Raw genomic sequence first — 25,641 nt, 5'->3', positions numbered from 1 at the left:
GTGACTTTCAGGTCATGACCTTTCTTCAGACTGAATTCTCTGTTCAGTTCAGTCGAGTCGATCGAGACCCGAAACGTCACCTATTCCTTCTCTCCAGAGATGCTGCCTGACCCGCTGAGTTACTCCAGCATTTTGTGTCACCCTTTGGACCCCAACAAACATTTACATATTTGTGGCTGCATGGTGGCACAGCGGTAGAGCTACTGCCTCACAGCGCCAGAGACAAGGGTTCGATCCCGACTACGGGCGCTGTCCGTACGGAGTTTGCACGTTCTCCCCGTGACCTGCTTGGGTTTTCTCCGAGATCTTCGGTTTCCTCCCACACTCCAAAGACGTACATGTTTGCAGGTTAATTGGCTTGGTGTAAATGTCAATTTGTCCCTAGTGTGTGTAGGATGCTGTGTGTGTGTGTGTGTGTGTGTGTGTGTGTGTGTGTGTGTATGTGTGTGTGTGTGTGTGTGTGTGTGGATATCGCTGGTCGGTGCGGACTCGGTGGGCCAAAGGGCCTGTTTCCACACTATCTCTAAACAAAACTAATTTGTCCCGCTGCCTGTCCCACTGCCTGTCCCGCTGAGTTACTCCAGCATTTTGTGTCTATCTTCGGTATAAACCAGCATCTGCAGTTCCTCCTTCAAATATTTGTAACTGCGTTCATGGCTATATACACTTCTTTACTCATGCTAATTGGATTCACATTGGAAATGTGCGATCATTTATCCTATTCAATATTAAAGATCTCTCTTCTGAGACTGGACTATGTTCTAAAACAAGTAATAGACCATCCTAAGACAGAAAATCTAATGAAGGCTAAATCCTTTTGCATCAATGCCGTTCGTTTTAATGTCAAACACTTGTAGATTTATTAATTATTAAACATGATTTTCCTGTCATAAATCCATGCTGATTATCCAATTATCTCACGACCTTGATAACAGACTCCAGCATTTTCACACTCATTGATGTTAGGCTTAAGGACCTGTCCCACTTACATGATTTTTTCGGTGACTTGCCGGCACCCGTCATAGTCGCAGCAGGTTGCCGAAACTTTTCACCATGTTGAAAATCCAGCGGCGACCAGAACAAGGTACCACTCTTTGGAAGAGTACTCACAACCATACAGACATGTCGCGGAGTGAAGCCTGTATGGTCGCGAGTGGTCGCCCAAAGAGTCGTACTTTCTTCTGGTCGCCGCTGGATTTTCAACATGCTGAAAATTTTCGGCGACCTGCTGCGTCTATGACGGGCACCGGCAAGTCGCCGAAAAAAATCGCCTAAGTGAGACAGGCCCTTAACTGGTCTATATTTTTTCTTCTCCCCCTTCATAAATAGTGGGGTTACACTCCCAGGTTGTAGAATCGATAGTTTTGGAAGATGCCGACCACAAAACCATGGATGCAGATCTTCAGAATTTCCCAGTGGTGCTGGCTCGAAGGGCCGAATGGCCTACTCCTGCACCTATTGTCTATTGTCTACCATCAGGCAACTGAATCATCCTACTGCAACCAGAAAGCAGTCCTGAACTACTATCTACCTCATCGGACAATGTTTGATCGGACTTTACCTTGCACTAAACGTTATTCTCTGATAATTTATCTGTACACTGTGAATGACTCGATTGTAATCATGTATTGACTTTCCGCTGACTGGTTAGCACACAACAAAAGCTTTTCACTGTACCTCGCTACACGTGACAATAAACTAAACTGAACTGAACAGAGAGTTTATCAGCTTTCATACTCATTTTCACAATACTCTTGTTTTCTTGACCTGTGCTAATTCCTTTCTGCTATTCATTGACTTTAGACCATTCTTATTTACTGTGTATCTTTCCCTTCGCTCTCCCTATTGTGCTTTGAGGAGATTCGGAGCCCTCCCCCACCCTATTCATTGCCCTTCTGATGAATTTTACTGATTGAGTGCCTCCTTGTCACCTTGCCCGCAGCTAACATATGAACTATTCTGCATTTCCTGAACATCGTCTGCTTTAATCTGTCGTTTTCACACCATATCCCTCCATATCTCAAGTCTCTCTCTCCCCTGACACTCAGTCTGAAGAAGGGTCTCGACCCGCAACGTTGCCCATTCCTTCTTTCCAGAGATGCTGCCTGTCCCGCTGGTGGAGGCCGGTTCTCTGGATACTTTCAAGAGAGAGCTAGATAGGTCTCTTAAAGATAGCGGAGTCAGGGGATATGGGGAGAAGGCAGGAACGGGGTACTGATTGATTGGGGATGATCAGCCAATGATCACATTGAATGGTGGTGCTGGCTCGATGGGAAGAATGGCCTACTCCTGCACCTATTGTCTACTGAGTTATATGACCATATAACCATATAACAATTACAGCACGGAAACAGGCCATATCGGCTCTTCTAGTCCGTGCCGAACCCGTATTCTCCCCATGTCCCATCTACTTGCACTCAGACCATAACCCTCCATTCCTTTCCCGTCCATATAACTATCCAATTTTTAAATGATAAAATCGAACCTGCCTCCACCACCTTCACTGGAAGCTCATTCCACACAGCTACCACTCTCCGAGTAAAGAAGTTCCCCCTCATGTTACCCCTAAACTTCTGTCCCTTAATTCTCAAGTCATGTCCTCTTGTTTGAATCTTCCCTACTCTCAGTGGGAAAAGCTTATCCACGTCAACTCTGTCTATCCCTCTCATCATTTTAAAGACCTCTATCAAGTCCCCCCTTAACCTTCTGCGCTCCAAAGAATAAATACCTAACTTGTTCAACCTATCTCTGTAACTTAGTTGCTGAAACCCAGGCAACATTCTAGTAAATCTCCTCTGTACTCTCTCTATTTTGTTGACATCCTTCCTATAATTAGGCGGCCAAAATTGTACACCATACTCCAGAATTGGCCTCACCAATGCCTTGTACAATTTTAACATTACATCCCAACTTCTATACTCAATGCTCTGATTTATAAAGGCCAGCACACCAAAAGCTGTCTTTACCACCCTATCTACATGAGATTCCACCTTCAGGGAACTGTGCACAGTTATTCCCAGATCCCTCTGTTCAACTGCATTCTTCAATTCCCTACCACTTACCATGTACGTCCTATTTTGATTTGTCCTGCCAAGATGTAGCACCTCACACTTATCAGCATTAAACTCCATCTGCCATCTTTCAGCCCACTCTTCCAACTGGCATAAATCTCTCTGTAGACTTTGAAAATCTACTTCATTATCCACAACACCACCTATCTTAGTATCATCTGCATACTTACTAATCTAATTTACCACACCATCATCCAGATCATTGATGTACATGACAAACAACAGTGGACCCAACACAGATCCCTGTGGCATCCCACTAGTCACTGGCCTCCAACCTGACAAACAGCCATCCACCATTACTCTCTGGCATCTCCCATTCAGCCACTGTTGAATCCATCTTGCTACTCCACCATTAATACCCAACAATTGAACCTTCTTAATCAACCTTCCATGAGGAACCTTGTCAAAGGCCTAACTGAAGTCCATATATACAACATCCACTGCTTTACCCTCATCAATTTCCCGAGTAACCTCTTCAAAAAATTCAAGAAGATTAGTCAAACATGACCTTCCAGGCACAAATCCATGTTGACTGTTCCTAATCAGACCCTGTTTATCCAGATGCTTATATATATTATCTCTAAGTATCCTTTCCATTAATTTGCCCACCACTGACATCAAACTAACAGGTCTATAATTGCTAGGTTTACTCTCAGAACCCTTTTTAAACAATGGAACAACATGCGCAGTACGCCAATCCTCGGGGACTATTCCCGTTTCTAATGACATTTGAAATATTTCTGTCATAGCCCCTGCTATTTCTACACTAACTTCCCTCAATGTCCTAGGGAATATCTTGTCCGGACCTGGAGACTTATCCACTTTTATATTTCTCAAAAGTGTCAGTACTTCCTCTTCTTTGAATCTCATAGTTTCCATAGCTACTCTACTTGTTTCCCTTACCTCACATAATTCAATATCCTTCTCTTTGGTGAATACTGAAGAAAATAAATTGTTCAATATCTCCCCCATCTCTTTTGGCTCTGCAGATAGCTGTCCACTCTGACTCTCTAATGGACCAATGTTATCCCTCGTTATCCTTTTGCTATTAATAAGCTGTAGAAACCCTTTGGATTTACTTTCACCTTACTTGCCAAAGCAACCTCATATCTTCTTTTAGCTTTTCTAATTTCTTTCTTAAGATTCTTTTTACATTCTTTATACTCAAGCACCTCATTTACTCCATGCTGCCTATAATTATTGTAGATCTCTCTCTTTTTCCGAACCAAGTGTCCAATTTCCCTTGAAAACCATGGCTCTTTCCAATTTTTACTATTTCCTTTCAACCGAACAGGGACATAAAGATTATGTACTCTTAAAATTTCACCTTTAAATGTCCTCCATTCTCTTCCACATCTTTCCCATAAAACAAAATGTCCCAATTTACTCCTTTTAAATCCTTTCGCATCTCCTCAAAGTTAGCCTTTCTCCAATCAAAAATCTCAACCCTAGGTCCAGTTCTGACCCTCTCCATAATTATATTGAAACTAATGGTATTGTGATCACTGGACCCGAACTGTTCCTCAGCGCATACCTCTGCCACCTGACCCGTCTCATTTCCTAACAGAAGGTCCAGCACCGCCCCTTCTCTAGTAGGTACCTCTATGTATTGCTGCAAAAAACTATCCTGCACACATTTTACAAACTCCAAACCATCCAGCCCATCTACAGAATGTGTTTCCCAGTCTATGTGTGGAAAATTGAAATCTCCCACAATCACTACCTTGTGCTTACTACTAATATCTGCTATCTCCTTACATATTTGCTCTTCCAATTCTCGCTCCTCATTTGGCGGTCTATAATACACCCCTATAAGTGTTGCTACCCCTTTCCCATTTCTCAGTTCCACCCAAATAGCCTCCCTAAACGAGCCCTCTAATCTATCCTGCCAAAGCACTGCTGTAATATCTTCCCTGATAAGCAATGCAACACCTCCACCTCTTGCCCCTCCAATTCTATCACACCTGAAGCAACGAAATCCTGGAATATTTAGTTTCCAATCACAGCCCTCCTGCAACCATGTTTCACTGATCGCCACAACATCATACTTCCAGGTGTCAATCCAGGCTCGAAGTTCATCCACCTTTCTTACAATGCTCCTAACTCCATAGAGTTACTCCAGTTTATCTTCTATTGGACTTTGTTTGGCTTGATTATATGTATGCATTGTATTATCTGATTAGATTGGATAGCATACAAACAAAAGCTTTTCACTGTACCTCAGTACATGTGACAATAATAAGTGTTAAACCTCAAAAAATGCTGACTACAACAAGCAGGCATAGCACACAAAACAGAGTGTGCATTGGAGAATCTCTGCTTGCTTATCTTTAAGCTTTGCTGTGAGAGAGATGGTTTAGTTCAGTTCAGTTTATTGTTGTCACGTGTACTGAGGTACAGTGAAAAGCTTTTGTTGCGCGCTATCCAGTCAGCGGAAAGTTCACGTTATAGTAGAATTAGGCAGTTCGGCCCATCGAGTCTACGCCGCCATTTAATCGTGGCTGATCTCTGCCTCCTAATACCATTTTCCTGTCTTCTCCCCATAACCCTTGACAGCCGTTCTAATCAATAAGTTGTCTATCTCTGCCTTAATTGTCGTTGGGGCCTAACACCGTGGAGCGGCCTCCAGCCGGAACGACCTGGGGACTCCAGTCGCGGAGCCTGCGGACTCACCATCGTGGAGCTGGCCGGCTTTGGAGCGTGGAGAGCTGCGGTGGCGCGCTACTGTGACCCGACCGTAGCTTCGGAGGCTCCAGCTGCAGGCCGGGTGGACGGTGACATCGGGAGCTCGCAGGTCCCTGGTGGGAGACGGCTTTTCGGAGCTCCCGCAACAGCAGCTTCTCCCGCCTGAGTTGCGGGGTTGAAGGCGACCCGGAGCGGGGCCTTACATCGCCCGGCATGGCTTTAAAGGCCTCTGGACTTGCCGGCACCTGCCGGGGGCTTCAACATCAAGACCCGGGCAGGGCCTTACATCGCCCGGCGCGGCTTAAACGGCCACGGGACTTGCCATCACCCGCCAGGGGCTTTGACATCGGGAGAAGAATGGAGAGCAGGGGAGAGACAAGACTTTGCCTTCCATCACAGTGAGGAGGAGATTCACTGTGATGGATGTTTGTGTAAATTGTGTTGGTGTGTGTCTTGGTTCTTTTCTTGTTGTATGACTGCAGTAACCAAATTTCATTTGAACTTCATTTGAGGTTCAAATGACAATAAATAACATTGTATTGTATTGTATTTACTGTGTAGATAAGATCAGGGACATAACCTTTAGTGCAAGGTAAAGCCAGCAAAGTCTGATCAAGGAAGGACTGCAATATTGGTGTCATTTTTGGCAAACTATATTTAGTAGTTTTAGTCACTCACATTAATCTCGTCGACCGTCCCTTCCAAGTACCTACAGATTTGAGCTTTAATGTCTCGGATCTGATTTGCAGTTAAGGTTTCGTAGCTGACCTGCCGACGGTTGCCCTATGAGAGAAAAGGTAATATTTCATTTGACGGGATAAAATACAGGAATATTTAATTAGACAAAAAAATACCAGGATAGGGCAATATTCTGTTACTCGAGTTTATTTTGAGAGCATATAATTCGATATTCAAAGATCCATTACCCAATAACCAGCAAGAACAGTTGGTCGCCCACACGATACACAACCTGATATCGAGGGGTGAGATCGCCGCACAGAAATACTGGATATGTTACTCAATATCCAAAGAGAATTACAGGAATGGGGTCAAGGAGGAGAGCGTTCACGTCGCGGCCCTGTTTCCACCAATCTTTCCACCACCACACACAAGAAGCACAAGAAGCGCAACTTACAAAATTCTTAAGGGGTTGGACAGGCTAGATGCAGGAAGTTTATTCCCGATGTTGGGGAAATCCAGAACTAGGGGTCACAGTTTAAGGATAAGAGGGAAGTCTTTTAGGACCGAGATGAGAAAAACATTTTCCACACAGAGAGTGGTGAATCTGTGGAATTCTCCGCCACAGAAGGTAGTTGAGGCCAGTTCATTGGCTATATTTAAGAGGGAGTTAGATGTGGCCCTTGTGACTAAAGGGATCAGGGGGTATGGAGAGAAGGCAGGGATGGGATACTGAGTTCTATGATCAGCCATGATCATATTGAATGGCGGTGCAGGCTCGAAGGGCCGAATGGCCTACTCCTGCACCTATTTTCTATGTTTCTATGCAAGACGCCATTGCATGCAGATGCCAAGAAGTGTGTTCAGCTCTGGCTGAACAATTTCTAATCGTGTGAGGTGGACTCGATAAGAAGATTATAGGGAATAAGTCCACAGAGCTGTAAAGAAACATGATTTGATAACTAGATTGGGCATCCAGTGAAAACGTAAAGACCAGACATAATTACTGGAAGATAGCATTTTATATCCAGGATGTATCGTTTGTGTATAGACTACAAAGTTAAGTGGATGACACAATGCGCTGGAGTAACTCAGCGGGTCAGGCAGCATCTGTGGAGAACATGGATAGGTGACGTTTCACAGAGTGCTGGAGTAACTCAGCGGGTCAGGCAGCATCTGTGGAGAACATGGATAGGTGACGTTTCACAGAGTGCTGGAGTAACTCAGCGGATCAGGCAGCATCTTTGGAGAATATGGATAGGTGACGTTTCACAGAGTGCTGGAGTAACTCAGCGGGTCAGGCAGCATCTCTGGAGAACATGGATCGGTTGATATTTCGGATCGGGACCTTTCTCAAAGGTTTCCAACCCAAAATGTCAACCTATCCATCTTCATAAAGTCACAAGTGATAGGAACAGAATGAGGCCATTCAGCCCATTAAGTATACTCCGCCATTCAATCATGGCTGATCTATATCTCCCACCGAACCCCATTCTCCTGCCTTCTCCCATTAACCTCTGACATCCATACTAATCAAGAACCTATCTATCTCTGCCTTAAATATATCCACTGATATATTTGTTCTCCACTGTTCTCCACAGATGCTGCCGGACCCACCGAGTTACTCCAGCACTTTGTATCCTTCTCTGTAAACCAGCATCTGCGGTTACTCTCTAAAGAGAATGTCTCGAATATATCAGTCAATATCTAGAACATATCTAAAGGTATATTAATCACATGTGGTTAAAGTGCACATTGTCAGATTTTATTAAAGGCCATTTTTATACATTTGGTTTCACCATGTAGAAATTACAGCTGTGTTTGTTCAGCTTAAAGATAGCAGAGTCAGGGGATATGGGGAGAAGGCAGGAACGGGGTACTGATTGGGGATGATCAGCCATGATCACATTGAATGGCGGTGCTGGCTCGAAGAGCCAAATGGCCTACTCCTGCACCTATTGTCTATTACAGAAATATACTTCAAGGTAGTCAGTGGGATTTACCAGAATATATCATTCAAGCAGCAAACATGTAACAATAGACAATAGGTGCAGGAGTAGGCCATTCAGCCCTTTGAGCCAGCACCGCCATTCAATGTGATCATGGCTGATCATCCCCAATCAGTACCCCGTTCCTGCCATCTCCCCATATCCCCTGACTCCGCTATTTTTAAGAGCCCTATCTAGCTCTCTCTTGAAAGCATCCAGAGAACCGGCCTCCACCGCCTCGTCTCCTCGTCTCCGTTCTAAATGGCTTACTCCTTATTCTTAACTTCTTATTCGTAACAATGAATATCCTGATATAATATTGAAATGATTGAAGAAAATATTGATGTTCAAATGTTATCACACAGCTGCTGTGAGTTGTAAAGAATAGAATAAAATCAATGTATAATAAGCACTCTGCAAACAAGCTTTATTAACTTCAAAGATCATACTCTCAATCATATTGAAAACCAATCATACTCAAACCTTCTTAACTATTACTTGCACTATCAAACATGATACAGAGGCTTGAAGGATATAACGTGAAATATCTCACCAGAATGTTGTACATAGCCAGCTCATCCTGAAGCACCTGGATATCATTCTGAAGCTTATGAATTAGTTTCTGGAAAGAAAGAAATAGGGATGAGATATTACATTTCCTTCTACTCATTTATTTTAGTTTAGTTTAGAGATAAACTAGTTTTAGTTTAGTTTAGCCCACTGAGTCCACACCAACCACCAACCCCCGCACATCACCACCATCCGACACACACTGGGTACAATTTACATTTCTACCAAGCCAATTAACCTACAAACCTGTGCGTCTTTGGAGTGTAGGAGGAAGCCGCAGATCCTGGAGAGGTCACGGGGAGAAGGTACAAACTCCGTACAGACAGCACCCGCAGTCAGGATTGAACCCCTGTTCGATCACCTGTTCATGAAGATAGACGCAAAATGCTGGGGTAACTCAGTTGGTCAGGTAGCATCTCTGGAGAAAAGGAATAGGTGATGTTCTTTTCGGAAGAAGGTTTCCAACCCAAAACGTCGCCTACCCATGTTCTCCACGGGTGATACCTGAGCTGCTGAGTTACTCCAGTGTTTTGTGCCTATCTTCGGTATAAACGCATCAGCAGTTCCTTTCAACACATTTTGTGCGATTACCCGTTCACACTAGTTCTATGTTATCCCACTTTCTCATCCACCCCCTACACACTAGGGGCAATTTTAAACCTGCAGGTCTTTGGGATGTGGGAGGAAAACCAGAGTACGAGGAGGAAACTCACACAGTCACAGGGAGAAGGTGTAAATTACAATAAGACAACTTCAAGAGCAGGACATAACACACCCCAACATGCTTTTGCCTCAACTGGATCACCAATGAACATTAGATACATTGCCCTCCATAATGTTTGGGACAAAGACCCATCATTTATTTATTTGCCTCTGTACTCCATTATTTGAGATTTGTAATAGAAAAAAAATCACATGTGGTTAAAGTGCACTTTGTCAGATTTTATTCAAGGCCATTTTTATACATTTTGTTTTCACCATGTAGAAATTACAGCTGTGTTTATACATAGTCCCCCCATTCCAGGGCACCATAATAGACAATAGACAATAGGTGCACGAGTAAGCCATTCGGCCCTTCGAGCCAGCACCGCTGGCGAAAGTAGTCATGTTTAGTATTTTGTTGCATATCCTTTGCATGCAATGACTGCTTGAAGTCTGCGATTCATGGACATCACCAGTTGCTGGGTGTCTTCTCTGGTGATTCTCTGCCAGGCCTGTATTGCAGCCATCTTTAGCTTGTGCTTGTTTTGGGGGCTAGTCCCCTTCAGTTTTCTCTTCAGCATATAAAAGGCATGCTCAGTTGGGTTCAGATCGGGCGATTGACGACCACTCAAGAATTGACCATTTATGAAAAACTCCTTTGTTGCTTTAGCAGTATGTTTGGGATCATTGTTTTGCTGTAGAATGAACTGCCGGCCAATGAGTTTTTGAGGTATTTGTTTGAACTTGAACAGATAGGATGTGTCTATACACTTCAGAATTCATTACGCTACTACCGTCAGCAGTTGTATCATCAATGAAGATAAGTGAGCCAGTACCTTCAGCAGCCATACATGCCCAGGCCATAACACCCCCACCACCGTGTTTCACAGCTTTGGATCTTGGGCAGTTCCTTCTCTCCTCCATATGTTGCTCTTGCCATCACTCTGATATGTTAATCTGCGTCTCATCTGTCCACAAGAACTTTTTCCAGAACTGTGGTTGCTCTTTTAAGTACTTCTTGGCAAACTGTAACCCGGCCATCCTATTTTTGAGGCTAACTAGTGGTTTGCATCTTGCAGAGTAGCCTCTGTATTTCTGTTCATTAAGTCTTCTGTGGACAGTAGTCATTGACAAATCCACACCTGACTCCTGAAGAGTGTTTATGATCTTTCGGAAAGGTGTTTGGAGAGTTTTCTTTATTATAGAGAGAATTCTTCTGTTATCAGTTGTGGAGTCTTCCTTGGCCTGCCGGTCCCTTTGCGATTAGTAAGCTCACCAGTGCTCTCTTTCTTCTTAATGATATTCCAAACAGTTGATTTTGGTAAGCCTAAGGTTTGGCTGATGTCCCTAACAGTTTTATTCTTGTTTCTCAGTCTCATAATGGCTTCTTTGACTTTCATTGGCACAACTTTGGTCCTTATGGTGATAAACAGCAATAAAAGTTTCCAAAGGTGATGGAAAGACAGGGGGAAAGACTAGGTGCTGAGAGCTCTCTTATACCTGCATTAAGGAGGCAATTAAACACACCTGAGCAATTACAAGCACCTGTGAAGCCATGTGTCCTAAACATTATGGTGCCCTGAAATGGGGGGACTATGTATAAACACAGCCTTAATTTATACATGGTGAAACCAAAATGTATAAAAATACCCTTTAATAAAATCTGACAATGTGCACTTTAACCACATGTGATTTTTTTCTATTACAAATCTCAAATTGTGGAGTACAGAGGCAAATAAATAAATGATGGGTCTTTGTCCCAAACATTATGGAGGGCACTGGAGTCTTTTATGCAACGGCTATTTGTGTTTGATGGAAAGATCAGTTGCCTTGTGAACAATAATCACCATGAACAATGAGATGTACTTGGAAATGTTCTGAGAGAAAGCAAGAGTCTGATGGGATCCAATTATACATGTGGGTAGAAACTGCAGATGCTGGTTTAAACCGAAGGTAGACACAAAGAGCTGGAATAACTCAGCAGGTCAGACAGCATCTCAGAATAGGTGACATGACCCGAAACGTCACCTATTCCTTTTCTCCAGAGATGCTGCCTGACCCGCTGAGTTACTCCAGCTTTATGTGTCTATCCAATTATATATAATTATCCAATTATATATATGTACGATACAATACGATATTACTTTATTGTCAGAACAAAGTCTGAAATTTGTTTTGCATCGCAGCAGCTCCATTTACAGCATCACATAAAAGACAAAAGAGACTTGAAAAGTCATGCATTAAGACATCAAGACAGGACCCAAAATTACATACATTCAACACAACATTACAATAACAGAAGACAACATTTAGCATGCATATCCGATTATATATATTGGGTGCACGCTAGATATATCATCAAACGCTTGGACGGGTCAGATGAGCCTGTGCCTCCAAGGTGGACAAAAATGCTGGAGAAATTCAGCGGGTGAGGTACATATATGGAGCGAAGGAAATAGGTGACGTTTCGGGCCTATTCCTTCGCTCCATAGATGCTGCCTCAACCGCTGAGTTTCTCCAGCATTTTTGTCTACCTTTGATTTTTCCAGCATCTGCAGTTCTTTCTTAAACATCCATAAACTAGTTCTATTTTACATATTAGGGACAATTTACAGAAGCCAATTAGCCTACATATAACCTACAAACCTGAAAGAAACGTATAACCTACAAACCTGCACGTCTTTGGGCTGTGGGAGGAAACCGGAGCACCCGGAGAAAACCCATGTGGTTACATGGAGAAAGTACAAGCTCCGTACAGGCAGCCCCCGTATATAGGTTGAGTACCTAAGAGTAATAATGTTGAATAACACAGAGAAGGATCCATTGGCCCAAAACGTTTAGGCGGACATTTCTGCCCATCTACACTAATTTATTTGGAGACCATCAGCTTTACATCTCAAACCCAATTTGATCTCTCTGGGTTATCATAGTCAGACTTGTAAAGCATGTGTTCATGTTGACATCAGCGGGGCATCATAGTGGCAGCAGCACATCACAGTGTTGCAGCTGGTAAAACCCCTGCCTTACAGCGCCAGAGACCAGGGTTTCATATGGAGTTTACACGTTCTCCCTGTGACAGTGTGGGTTTTTGTGTGGGTTGCATAGGGCTCTGGTGAGACCACATCTGGAGTATTGTGTCCAGTTTTGGTCTCCCAATTTGAGGAAGGACATCCTTGTGATTGAGGCAGTGCAGCGTAGGTTCACGAGATTGATCCCTGGGATGGCGGGACTGTCATATGAGGAAAGATTGAAAAGACTAGGCTTGTACTCACTGGGGTTTAGAAGGATGAGAGGGAATCTCTTTGAAACATATAAAATTATAAAAAGGACTGGACAAGCTAGATGCAGGAAAAAAGTTCCCAATGTTGGGCAAGTCCAGAACCAGGGGCCACAGTCTTAGAATAAAGGGGAGGCCATTTAAGACTAAGGTGAGAAAAAACGTTTTCACCCAGAGAGTTGTGAATTTGTGGAATTCCCTGCCACAGTGGAGGCTAAATCACTGGATGGATTTAAGAGAGAGTTAGATAGAGCTCTAGGGGCTAGTGGAGTCAAGGGATATGGGGAGAAGGCAGGCACGGGTTATTGATTGGGCACGATCAGCCAATGATCATAATGAATGGCGGTGCTGGCTCGAAGGGCCGAATGGCCTCCTCCTGCACCTATTTTCTATGTTTCTATGTTCCTCCGGGTGCTTTGGTTTCCTTCCACGTCCCAAAGACATGCAGGCTTCTAGGTTAATTGGCCCTCTGTAAAATTGTCCCTAGTGTGCAGGGATTGGATGCAAAAGTGGGACAACATAGAATAGTATCAATAGGCAGCGTGGACTCGGTGGGCCGAAGGGTCTGTTTCCATGCTGTATCTGTAAACTAAATTAAACCGTTCATTTATATTAATTCCACACTAATCTCAGTTTATTCTATTTTTCCTAATTATCCATTACTGATCACAGATTCCACCAGTCACCTGCTCACTCAGGGAAATGTACTGTGTGGCTGATTAAGCTGCCAACCTGTGTGCTGAGGGAGGAAACCAGAGCACCAGTCACTGGGAGAGACAATAGACAATAGGTGCAGGAGGAGGCCATTCGGCCCTTCGAGCCAGCACCGCCATTCAATGTGATCATGGCTGATCATCCCCAATCAGTACCCCGTTCCTGCCTTCTCCCCACATCCCCTGACTCCGCTATCTTTAAGAGCCCTATCTAGCTCTCTCTTGAAAGCATCCAGAGAACCTGCCTCCACCGCCCCCTGAGGCAGAGAATTCCACAGACTCACAACTCTCTGTGAGAAAAAGTGTTTCCTCGTCTCTGTTCTAAATGGTTTACCCCTTATTCTTAAACTGTGACCCCTGGTTCTGGACTCCCCCAACATCGGGAACATGTTTCCTGCCTCTAGCGTGCCCAAACCCTTAATAATCTTATATGTTTCAATAAGATCCCCTCTCATTCTTCTAAACTCCAGAGTGTACAAGCCCAGCCGCTCCATGCTCTCAGCATATGACAGTCCTGCCATGTAAACCTACGCTGCACTCCCTCAATAGCAAGAATGTCCCTCCTCAAATTAGGGGACCAAAACTGCACACAATACTCTAGGCGTGGTCTCACTAGGGCCCTGTACAAGTGGAGAGTCACTGGGAGGGACTGTGCAAACAGGCAGCATCCAAGGTCAGGATTGAGCCTGGATCACTGGAGCTGTGCGGCAGGAGGTCTACCACGTGTGCCACTGTGTTGCTCTGTGTTGGGTATAAATTTGGTGTGTTATCAAAAAAAAAGGTCCTCGGCTGAGCATGATTGCCATGCTGGATTCGGGCGCTCCAAGCGTGTGTTCGACCGTCCCGACGTCGGAGTTTGGATCATCCCATCGAGAGGGCCTGTACATCCGGAGGGTTTATGGCCCCGACCACGGATGAACTAAGGAGGAGGACTGACTGAACTTTGTTGCCTTCCACCACAGTGAAGAATGCTGTGGTGGATGTTTGTGTTAAATTCTATTGTGTATGGTGTGTTCTTTTTTCAAGGGTATCGCTGCTGGCAAATTCATTTCACTGCACCTTTGGGTGCATGTGGCGAATAAAATTGACTTTGACTTTGGGTTCAGTTGTCATCATGTTTAAGAAAGAACTGCAGATGCCAGCAGATCAAAAATAGCGGAGTCAGGGGATATGGGGAGAAGGCAGGAACGAGGCACTGATTGGGGATGATCAGCCATGATCACATTGAATGGCGTTGCTGGCTCGAAGGGCTGAATGGCCTACTCCTGCACCTATTGTCTATTGTCTATTTTCTAAATGTCACCAATTCCTTCTCTCCAGAGATGCTGCCTCACCCGCTGAGTTTGTCCAGCATTTTGTGTCTACCTTCAGTTATCATAAGTTCATAGGAGCAGAATTAGACCATTCGGCCCATCAAGTCTACTCCGCCATTCAATCATGGCTGGTCTATCTCTCCATACTAGCCCCATTCTCCCCCTTTAACTTTACATTCGAACAGCTCTCCAAAAGAACTTGGAGAAGAACTTTTTGAACAATAGTCTAATTTCTTCTATTTCTTATTAAAGGTCAGACTTCTTGGCACCTTCACAGATGCCGCCCGATTTGCTGAGTATTGCCGGCAGACTTTAAAAAAAAGGAAACTAAGCATTCGGTCATAGAGTTTTTCAACTCAATATCAATCACGGCATATTATACTCATAATCAGCTTACATGGTATGTGGAAGGAATTTGAGTAAGAAATAATTTTTTGAAGGGCAGCACAGTGGAGCTGCTGCCTTACAGCGCCAGAGACCCGGGTTCAATCCTGACTATGGGTGCTGTCTATATGTAGTTTGTTCGTTCTCCCTGTGACTGTGTGGGTTTTCTCCGGCTGCTCCGGTTTCCTCCCGCACTCCAAAGACGTACAGGTTTGTAGGTTAATTGGCTACAATTAAAAGAGGTGATGCAGACATATAAATACCTTGGAGTGCACCTGGATAACAAACTGGACTGGTCTGTCAACTCTGACGCCCTCTACAAAAAGGCCAGAGCAGACTCTTTTTCCTCAGAAGGCTCAAATCCTTCAATGTGCATAATGATATGCTGCACATGTTTTACAACACTGTGGTTGCAAGTGTTATTTTCTACGCGGTTGTCTGCTGGGGCAACAGCATTAGTGCAAAAAACAGCAAGAATCTGGACAAGCTGGTTAAACGAGTTAGCTCAGTGCTGGAGGGGAGAGTGGACTCTGGGTTGGATGTGCTTGAGAGGCTTATGAGGCACAAGGTGCAGGTCATCCTGGAAAACCCCGGGCATCCCCTCCATTTAATTCTGGAGGGTCAAAAGAGCACCCGGAACAACAACCGGCTCTCCCTGCCTTGTAGAACGGAGCGGTTCAGGAGATCCTTCACCCCTGCAGCCATTAGATTTTATAATTCGGACCGCTAGGGGGATGCATTTTTGCATTTTTTAATTTTTAATTGTTTATTGTTGGTCTTTTTAAGTATTTATTGCTCTCAGGTAGTGTCAACATTGTAGTTTATGTATTTTCTGTCTGCGTTTGTTTTGAATGTGTGGGTTTGTTGGTTGTGGGCTTCTGGACATCTGAATTTCCCCGAGGGGATCAATAATTTATTATTATTATTATTATTACTGTGAATTATAAATTGTCCCTAGTGTGTAGGATAGTGCTAGAGTGCGGGGTGATCACTGATCGGACCAGATACAGTGGGGGCTGACGGGCCTGTTTCTACGCTGTAAACATGATCAACGAGTCATGCACTTACCATAGGGTCAGTATAGATATTAGCTACAGGCTCAGCTGGTATACACTTCATTCTTGATGCAAACCGGAGCGTAGATAGCTGAAATGAAAGAACAATATTGTCAGCTGCAAAGGTTAATTTACAGAGTTATGAAGTCACACAGCACAAAAACAGACCCTTCAGCCTGACTCCTCCATGCTGGCCAAGATGCCCCATCTAAGCAAGTCCTATTTGCCTGTGTTAAACCCATATCCCTCTAGGTTGTTTACCTATATTTTCAGAAAGCCATCGATAAGGTGCCGCACGTCAGGCTGCTCGGGAAGATGTGCCCGTGGTATTGAAGGGCAGATACTAGCATGGATAGCGGGTTGGCTGGATGGCAGAAGGCAAAGAGTTGCAATCAAAGGTGTTTTTTCTGGTTGGCTGCCAGTGACTAGTGGAGTTCCGCAAGGGTCGGTGCTGGGGCCGCTACTCTTCACGTTGTATATTAATTATTTGGATAAAGAAAAAATAAGGCTTTGGGTTCAGTTATCATCATGTTTAAGAAAGAGCTGCAGATTCCGTCTGATAAACCAGATCAATTTTCCAAAATATGGTCTCCTTTCATTGAATTTCTTCAACAACATAATGGTTGAACACAAATTCAAAACCGACACTAGGGTCGGGTAAGCGGGCGTAGGGAAGGGTAGTGGGATATATCTCTGCTTTTTTCGCTTTTTCATTAATTCAAGGGGTTTTCTTTTTTATCTTTCGTGTCTTTTTCGAAATTCTTTCTTTTCTTTTTCTTTGCTTCTTCCTTTCCTTTCTTTTCATTTTCATATTTTCCGATTTAGTTTTTAGTTTATAAAATGTTAAAACTGAAGCTGTACGAAAATTGTATAATTGTTATGTCGATTACTTTCTCCTTGTACAATTGCTTCGAATAAAATAAATAGTAAAAAATAAATAAAAATTTGGATAAGGGGATTGAAGGCTTTGTGGCCAAGCTGATGCTAACATAGGTGGAGGGGCAGGTAGTGTAGAGGAGGCAAGGACTCTGCAGAAGGACTTGGACAGGTTAGGAGAGTGGGCAGAGAAGTGGCAGATGGAATTCAGCACAGCAAAGTGCGGAGTCATGCATTTTAGTAATAAGAATAAAGGCGTAGATTATTTTGTAAATGGAGAGAGAATCCGGAAATCGGAGGTGCCAAGGGACTCAGCTGGTCCAGGACTCCTAAAAAGTTAATTTGCAAGTCGAATCGGTAGTAAGGAAGGCAAAATCAATGCTACCATTTATATCAGGACTGGAATACAAACATAGAGAGCGCATGTCATGTCTATAAGGCGCATGTCAGGCCGCATGTGGTGTACTATGAGCAAATTTGGGCCCCATACCTGTGGAAAGATGAGCTGGCTCTGGAGAGGGTCCAGAGGAGGTTTACAAGAATGATCCCGGGAATATCCTCATGGAAAATTACCAAATAGTGAAAGGCTTGGATAGAGTGGATGTGGAGAGGATGTTTCCACTAGTGGGAGAGTCTAGGACCAGAGGGCACAGCCTCTGAGTTAAAGAACATTCCTTTAGGAAGGAGATGAGGAGGAATTTCTTTAGTCAGAGGGCAGTGAATCTGTGGAATGCATTGCCACAGAAGTCTGTGGAGGCCAAGTCAATGGATTATTTTAAGGCAGAGATAGATAGGTTCTTGATTAGAACGGGTGTCAGGGGTTATGGAGAGAAGGCAGGAGAATGGGGTTAAGATGTAAAGATCGATCAGCCATGATTGAATGGAGGGGTAGATGATGAGCCGAATTGCCTAATTCTGCTCCTATCACTTGTGAAGCAGCTTCTCTGGAGAACTTGGATAGATGACGTTTCGGGCCGGGACCCTTCTTCTATGTAAACTAGTAGATGTAGTTCCTTGTTTCTACATTTTGACTGCTCTACTGTGAAAGCTCCTCGAGGAATGCCTGCTTTGAGGAAGTTCTCCTCCTGTCTCCGGGGATCTAGAGATGCTGCCCGACGGGCTGGGTTAGGAAAGTTATTCCAGCGTTTTGTGTCCTATTGTGTAAAGTAGCATTTGCAGTTCCTTATTTCTACATGAATTGTCAATGCTTGCCCAGCGAGTTCTCCCAAATGCACAGAGTGGACTGGCAGTGCTGCTCCTTAACTGCTAGTTCATCATGTCATAGGGGCAGAAGTGGACCATACGGCTCATCGAGTCTACTATTCAATCATGGCTGATCTATCTTTCCCTCTCAACCCCATTCTCCTGCCTTCTCCCCATAACTCCCGACACCGTACCCACAAGAACAAGAAGGCAGATTATTATTTGAATGGTGTCAGATTAGGAAAAGGGGAGGTGCAACGAGATCTGGGCGTGCTTGTATATCAGTCACTGAAAGTAAGCATGCAGGTACAGCAGGCAGTGAAGAAAGCTAGAGGATTTGAGTTTAGGAGCAAGGAGGTCCTACTGTAGTTGTACAGGGCCCTAGTGAGACCGCACCTGGAGTATTGTGTACAGTTTTGGTCTCCTAATTTGAAGTGGGACATTCTTGCTATTGAGGGAATGCAGCGTAGGTTCACCAGGTTAATTCCCGGGATGGTGGGACTGACATCTCATGAAAGAATGGATCGACTGGTCTTAAATTCACTGGAATTTAAGATGAGAGGGGATCTTATAGAAACATATAAAATGTATAAGGGATTTAACAGGCTATATGCAGGAAAAATGTTCCCGATGTTGGGGGAGTCCAGGACCAGGGGTCACAGTTTAAGAATTAGGGGTAGGCCATTTAGGACTGAAATTAGGAAAAACTTTTTCACCAAGAGAGTTGTGAATCTGTGGAATTCTCTGCCACAGAAGGCAGTGGAGGCCAATTCACTGGAAGTATTCAAGCGAAAGTTGGATACAGCTCTTGGGGCTAACGGAGTCAAAGGATATGGGGATTCTGGATGATCAGCCATGATCATATTGCTTGAAGGGCCGAATGGCCTACTCCTGCAACTATTTTAAACTAAATAGGGGGGGGAGGGGTTGACAAATTAGGAGTATAAAGATGGAGCTAAAGGGGAAGTGTGTACAGGAAAAGTTACAAAAGACTCCCGAATTAATGGGAAGGAAAGTTGGAGAGGGGATTAGAGAGTAAGGTCAGGGCCAATAGTGACCGGTGTGGGAGGGGAGGTGAATACCGAAGTTAAAGTGTTGTATATGAATGTGCGAAGAATAAGAATTAAAGTGGACGAGCTTGAGGCTCAGTTAGAAATTGGCAAGTATGATGCTGTGGGAATTACAGAGACATGGCTGCAAGAGGGCCAGGGCTGGGAACTGAATATTCAAGGGTATACGTCCTATCGAAAAGACAGACAGGTGGGCAGAGGGGGTGACGTACCTCTGTTGGTGAGGAATGAAATTCAGTCCCTTGCAAGGGGTGACATTGAAACAGGAGATGTAGAGTCAGTATGGATAGAACTAAGGAATTGTAAGGGTAAAAAGACCCTAATGGGAGATCTACAGCCCCCCAAACAGTAGTCTGGTGATAGGGTGAAAGTTGAATCAGGAGTTAAAATTGGCATGTCGTAAAGGTAATGCTGTGGTTGTTATGGGAGATTTCAACATGCAGGTAAACTGGGAAAATCATGTTGGTACTGGACCCCAAGAAAGGGACTTTGTAGAGTGCCTCTGAGATGGATTCTTGGAGCAGCTTGTATTGGAGCCTACCAGGGAGAAGGCAATTCTGGATTTAGTGTTGTGTAATGAACCGGATTTGATAAGGGAACCCGAGGTAAAGGAACCATAATATGATGCTTTAATCTAAAATTTGAGAGGGAGAAGGGAGAATCCAAAGTGTCAGTATTAAGTTGAGCAAAGGGGACTATGGAAGCATGAGGGAGGAGCTGGCCAACATTGACTGGAAAGATACCCTAGCAGGGATGACAGTGGAACAACAAGGGCAGGTATTTCTGAGAACTAAAAAGGCAATACGAGGAGAAAAGATGAAGTACGAAGGTAAGCTAGCCAAGAATATAAAACACAGAGAGTTGTGAGTGTGGAATTCTCTGCCTCAGAGGGCAGTGGAGGCCAGTTCTCTGGATGCTTTCAAGAGAGAGTTAAGGCCCTGTCCCACTTTCCTGAGTTACTCACGAACTCTCCCGAGTTTTCCCCTTGATTTGAACTCGGAGAATTACGGTAATAGCCATTCGTAGGTACTCGGGGCTATTTTTTTCACTCGTGGACATTTTCCAACATGTTGAAAAAATGTCCCAACTTACCTGATGCCCCGAGTTCCTACGGCTTGCATTACGAGCTGCTACGAAACATCTATGGACTCCTACAGCCTCCTACGAGCTCGCTACCGACATTCCCCAAGTTCGAATCAAGGGGAAAACTCAGGAGAGTTCGTGAGTAACTCGGGAAAGTGGACAGGGCCTTGAGATAAAGCTCTTAAAGATAGTGAAGGGATATGGGGAGCAGGCAGGAACGGGGTACTGATTGTGGATGGTAGACAAAAGTGCTGGAGAAACTAGGCAACGTTTCAGGCCAAAACCCTTCTTCAGACTGAAAGGTAGTTTCAGCCCGAAACATTGCCTATTTCCTTCGATCCATCGATGCTGCTGCACCCGCTGAGTTTCTCCAGCAGTTTTGTCTGCCTTCGATTTTCCAGCATCTGCAGTTCCTTCTTAAATACTGATTGTGGATGATCAGCCATGATCACATTGAATGGCGGTGCTGGCTCGAAGGGCCGAATGGCCTACTCCTGCACCTATTGTCTATTGTCTATGTTTCCACGTGTCTGTTAATCTCCACTTTAGAACTATCCAATGACTTGGCCCCCACAGCCATCCGTGGCAAAGAATTTCACAGATTCACCACCCAATTCCTCCTCATCTCCTTCCTTAAGGAACCTGCTAAAGGCATCTTGGGATTCCCCGGCAAGCAGCATTGTACAAGACGGAAATCTCACTATCACATCGCTGAAGCACAAAAAGTGAAGGCCATTACATGCTGGCTCTCAAATGTTTTTCACATTTTGATGATTAGTTTAAAAGCAAACACCCAGAGGAACAATCACGCGTCCACATTCTCCAATACGGTCGGACCTTACCGTTTCATCGATTTGAGAAGCCTCTCCATAGATGTTGGCCACCAAGATGGTGTTGCAGGTCCCACCTAGAGGGTGTTGACAAGTGAGCTGCTTTAATATGGCAGGTTAAAACTGAAAGCTTACACATTGTGTGGTAATTTATGGGCCTGTGCCACTTAGGCGACTCTTCAGGCGACTGCCAGGGCCTAATTTTAATGGAATTCACCTACAACACCTGGCGACAACCTATGACAACACCTACATCAACCCACGACAGCAAAAACTGTCGCCATTGTTGCTGAAAGTTTTCCAACATGTTGAAAATTTTGTGGCAGTCGCCCAAAAAATTGCCTAAGTGGGACCGGCCCATTACTATTGTTCTTATCCAGTCCACACACAAGATTAGAAGTTGTTCAGCCAGAGTTGTTCAGCCACTTCTCGGCATCTGCATACAATGGTATCTGTCTTGTCGCTTCTTGTGCCTCTTGTGCGTGGTGGTGGAAAGATTGGTGGAAACAGGGCCGCGACGTGAACGCTCTTTCCTTGACTCCCAATTTACGATTAGCAGGTTGGGAGATGAATGTAATTTACTGCCCACTCACTGAGCGATGAAAAAGTGGCTGAACCAATTACATAAATGGATAATAGAAATGCACAAAAATATAACATGGAGGAAGATAGTCACAAAAAGCTGGAGTAACAGCGGGACAGGCAGCATCTCTGGAGAGAAGGAATGGATGACGTTTTTGATCAAGACCCTTCTTCAGACTAGAGTCAGGGGAAAGGGAAACAAGGGAAACAAAACATGTAGGAATATTGCCTAGAAATTGACAGGTACCTACTCTGTCCAACTGTCATACTTTGCCCAACACCTCAGCTCAGTTCACAATAACCGACCTGATCTTTCGGTGGCTCAGCACTTCAACTCCCCCTCCCATTCCGAATCCGATCTTTCTGTCCTGGGTCTCCTCCATGGCCAGAGTGAGTCCCACTGCAAATTGGAGGAGCAGCACCTCATATTTCTCTTGGATAGTTTACACCCCAGCGGTATGAACATTGACTTCTCCAATTTCAGGTAGTCCTTGCTTTCTCCCTCCTTCCCCTCCCCTTCCCAGCTCTCCCACAGCCCACTGTCTCTGCCTCTTCCTTTCTTCTTCCCGCCCCCCACCCCCCCCCCCCCGCACCCCCACATCAGTCTGAAGAAGGGTCTCGACCCGAAACGTCACCTATTCCTTCGCTCCATAGATGCTGCCTCACCCGCTGAGTTTCTCCAGCATTTTTGGGTACCTACTCTGAAGTCGTCTGTTCGATGGTGTGTTACTGGGAAATTAAATAGCAGATTAGGTGGATTTAGGGCAGAACAGTGGAGCTGTTGCTGCCTTACAGCGCAAGAGACCCGGGTTCGATCCTGAGTTTCTACTTTAGACTAGAGATACAGTGCGGAAACAGACCCTTCGGCCCACTAACACCACGCCAACCAGCGATCACCCCGTACACTGGCACTATCCCGCACATATTTATTTTACAGAGGCCAATTAACCTACAAACCTGTATGTCTTTGGCGTGTGGGAGGAATCTACACTTTGGAGTGTGGGAGGAAGCATCTAATGTTGTAGTAGATGCTTAATGTCTATCACAGCTTGATGCATCTACATCCTAGGAATAAGGGGTAGGAACTGAAACTTTTTCACCCATTGAGTCGTGAATCTGTGGAATTCTCTGCCTCAGAAGGCAGTGGAGGCTAATTCACGGGATGCATTCAAAAGAGAGTTGGATAGAGCTCTTAGGGCTGGAGGAATCAAGATATATGGGGAGAAGGCAGGAACAAGGTACTGATTGTAGATGATCAGCCGTGATCATATTGAATGGCGGGGCTGAGAAAACATTAGGCTTGTCTTGGCGGAAAAAACAGATCAATTTCTTGAGACATGGACACCCTTTAATGAATTCTTACAACAATAGTATGGTGAAACACAAATTTAAGTTTAAATCCGAAGTTAGGTTGGGTGAGGCGGGGGGGCGAGGGGCAAGGTATATCTCCATTTTTAATTTTTTTTTTAAATTCCTCTATCTTTCTGCTACACTGCTTTGGTAGTTTAGGGGACTTTTTCTTGTTCTCCTCTACTCTATCTTTTCACTTTTTCCTTCCTTCCTTTCTTGCTTTTTCTTTCTTTCCTTTTTTTCATTCTTATAATTTAGGTTATAAGGTTAAAAATGAAGCTGTACAATAATTGTATAATTCTAGATGCCGGATGTTTTATCTTTGTACAATTGCTTCTAATAAAAATAAAAAATTAAATTAAAACAAAGAATGGCTGTGCTGGGTCGAAGGGCCGAATGGCCTACTCCCGCACCTATTGTCTATTGTTTCTATGAGACAGCAAATCTACAATGCCGCCCCAAAGTTCATTCCATTATTTCCCAATGTTTCTATGTCAGCAAGCTTACCGATGGAATCCTTGAGTGCGTGTGTGAGTTTGCTCTGCCTAAAGGGAATATGCCCTCTCTTCGAGTCACCAAGAGCAATAATGGTCTGCTCAAGGAAGGAGAGTGACTTATTGATGTACATGGCCTCACGCATCACCTGCCCTTCAGACTGTAATCACAAAAAAGATGTCAATGCAAGTTAAAAGCATTCTATATTTAAAAAAAATCTGTTTTTTCAATGGGAGGGAAATCAAACATTCTACGATTTTGTCATTCATAGAAACAGGCCCTTCGGCCCACCTCTTCCATGCAGACCAAGATGCACCTCCCATTCCCACACTGACCTTTCTGCCCTGGGCCTCCTCCACTGTCAGAGTGAGGCCCAGCGCAAATCGGAGGAACAGCACCTGATATTTCGCTTGAGCAGCTTACACCCCAGCAATATGAATATTGACTTCTCTAACTATATGTAACTCTTGTTTTCTCTCTCTCTCTCCGTCTCTCCCCATCCTAGTTCTCCGACCAGTTTGACTCTCCACCTGATTAACTTTTATCGTTATACGCCTCGTTGCCACTCCCCCCCCCAGCTAACAATAATAGACAATAGACAATAGACAATAAGTGCAGGAGCAGGCCATTCAGCCCAAAGATCCTATGTTCTCAACCCAACCCCTGCTAAATGCAATGGGCTGACGTGTAGTATGCAACGGAGAGGAAAATGGGCCTTTTTTTCATCCATTTCAGTAACCCGACCCGACCCGACCCGACCCGACTCGCAGGGTAATCAATGTTGTGGGGGAACAGTTTGTGTTAATAAATTAAAATTCTGAAAATGAGGAGAAGATTTTTCCCAAATAACTTTTATTTTTACAAGGATGTTTCCGTAACCGGCTTCCGTCTCCGCACTAGTATCCTATGGGATCTTTGGTGCGGAGATGGAAGCCGGTTATGGAAATGGGGCCTTAAATTACCCATGGATCTGCCCATGGCCGTACTACGTCTTTTTCGTCGAGTGGACTATCTTGCTCGCTATAGGTTCTTTGATTCAGCCCTTCGAGCCAGCACCGCCATTCAAAATGATCATGGCTGATCATCCCCAATCAGTACCCCGTTCCTGCCTTCTCCCCATATCCCCTGACTCTTTAAGAGCTCTATCTAACTCTCTCTACATTTTCCTTGAACTTCATCCCCTTTGATCTCTCATCTTCACACCTTACCCTTCCATATCTCTGTCTCCCCCTTCTCTGACTCAGTCTGAACAAGGGTTTCGACCCGAAACGTCAATCATTCTTTCTGTCCAGAGATGTTGCTGGTCCCTTTAACGGGACATTTCAGAATTGCAGGCAGTGACTAGTGGGGTACCGCAAGGCTCGGTGCTGGGACCGCAGCTATTTACAATATACATTAATGATTTAGATGAAGGGATTCAAAGTAACGTCAGCAAATTTTCAGATGACACAAAGCTGGGTGGCAGTGTGGACTGTGAGGAAGATGCTGTGAGAAAGCAAGGTGCCTTGGACAGGTTGGGTGAGTGGGCAGATGCATGGCAGATGCAGTTTAATGTGGATCAATAAGAGGTTATCCACTTTGGCAGCAAAAACAGGAAGGCAGATTATTATCTAAATGGTGTCAAGTTGGGAAAAGGGGAAGTACAACGGGATCTGGGGCTCCTTGTTCATCAGTCAATGAAAGTAAGCACGCAGGTACAGCAGGTAGTGAAGAAAG

General features: G+C 44.4%; 1 protein-coding gene across 2 annotated transcripts in view; it reads right to left on the bottom strand.

Moving 5' to 3' along the window:
* The window catches only part of kif9 (kinesin family member 9), a 129,065-nt gene that overhangs the window by 48,844 nt on the left and 54,580 nt on the right, over positions 1–25,641 (bottom strand). For both annotated transcript variants that reach the window (XM_033020296.1, XM_033020297.1), the window contains exons 8-12: positions 23,938–24,085; positions 21,511–21,575; positions 16,450–16,527; positions 8,976–9,044; positions 6,435–6,539 (exon numbers count right to left, since the gene is read on the bottom strand). In XM_033020296.1, coding sequence (XP_032876187.1) covers positions 6,435–6,539; positions 8,976–9,044; positions 16,450–16,527; positions 21,511–21,575; positions 23,938–24,085 — 465 coding nt within the window. The remainder of the gene's footprint in view (positions 1–6,434; positions 6,540–8,975; positions 9,045–16,449; positions 16,528–21,510; positions 21,576–23,937; positions 24,086–25,641) is intronic.

The sequence above is a fragment of the Amblyraja radiata genome, chromosome 4 (genome assembly GCF_010909765.2).
Source record: "Amblyraja radiata isolate CabotCenter1 chromosome 4, sAmbRad1.1.pri, whole genome shotgun sequence".
NCBI classification, from domain to species: Eukaryota; Metazoa; Chordata; class Chondrichthyes; order Rajiformes; family Rajidae; genus Amblyraja; species Amblyraja radiata.
The sequence above is the reverse complement of the archived record's forward strand: the minus strand, read 5'-3'. Positions and strand labels throughout refer to the sequence as shown.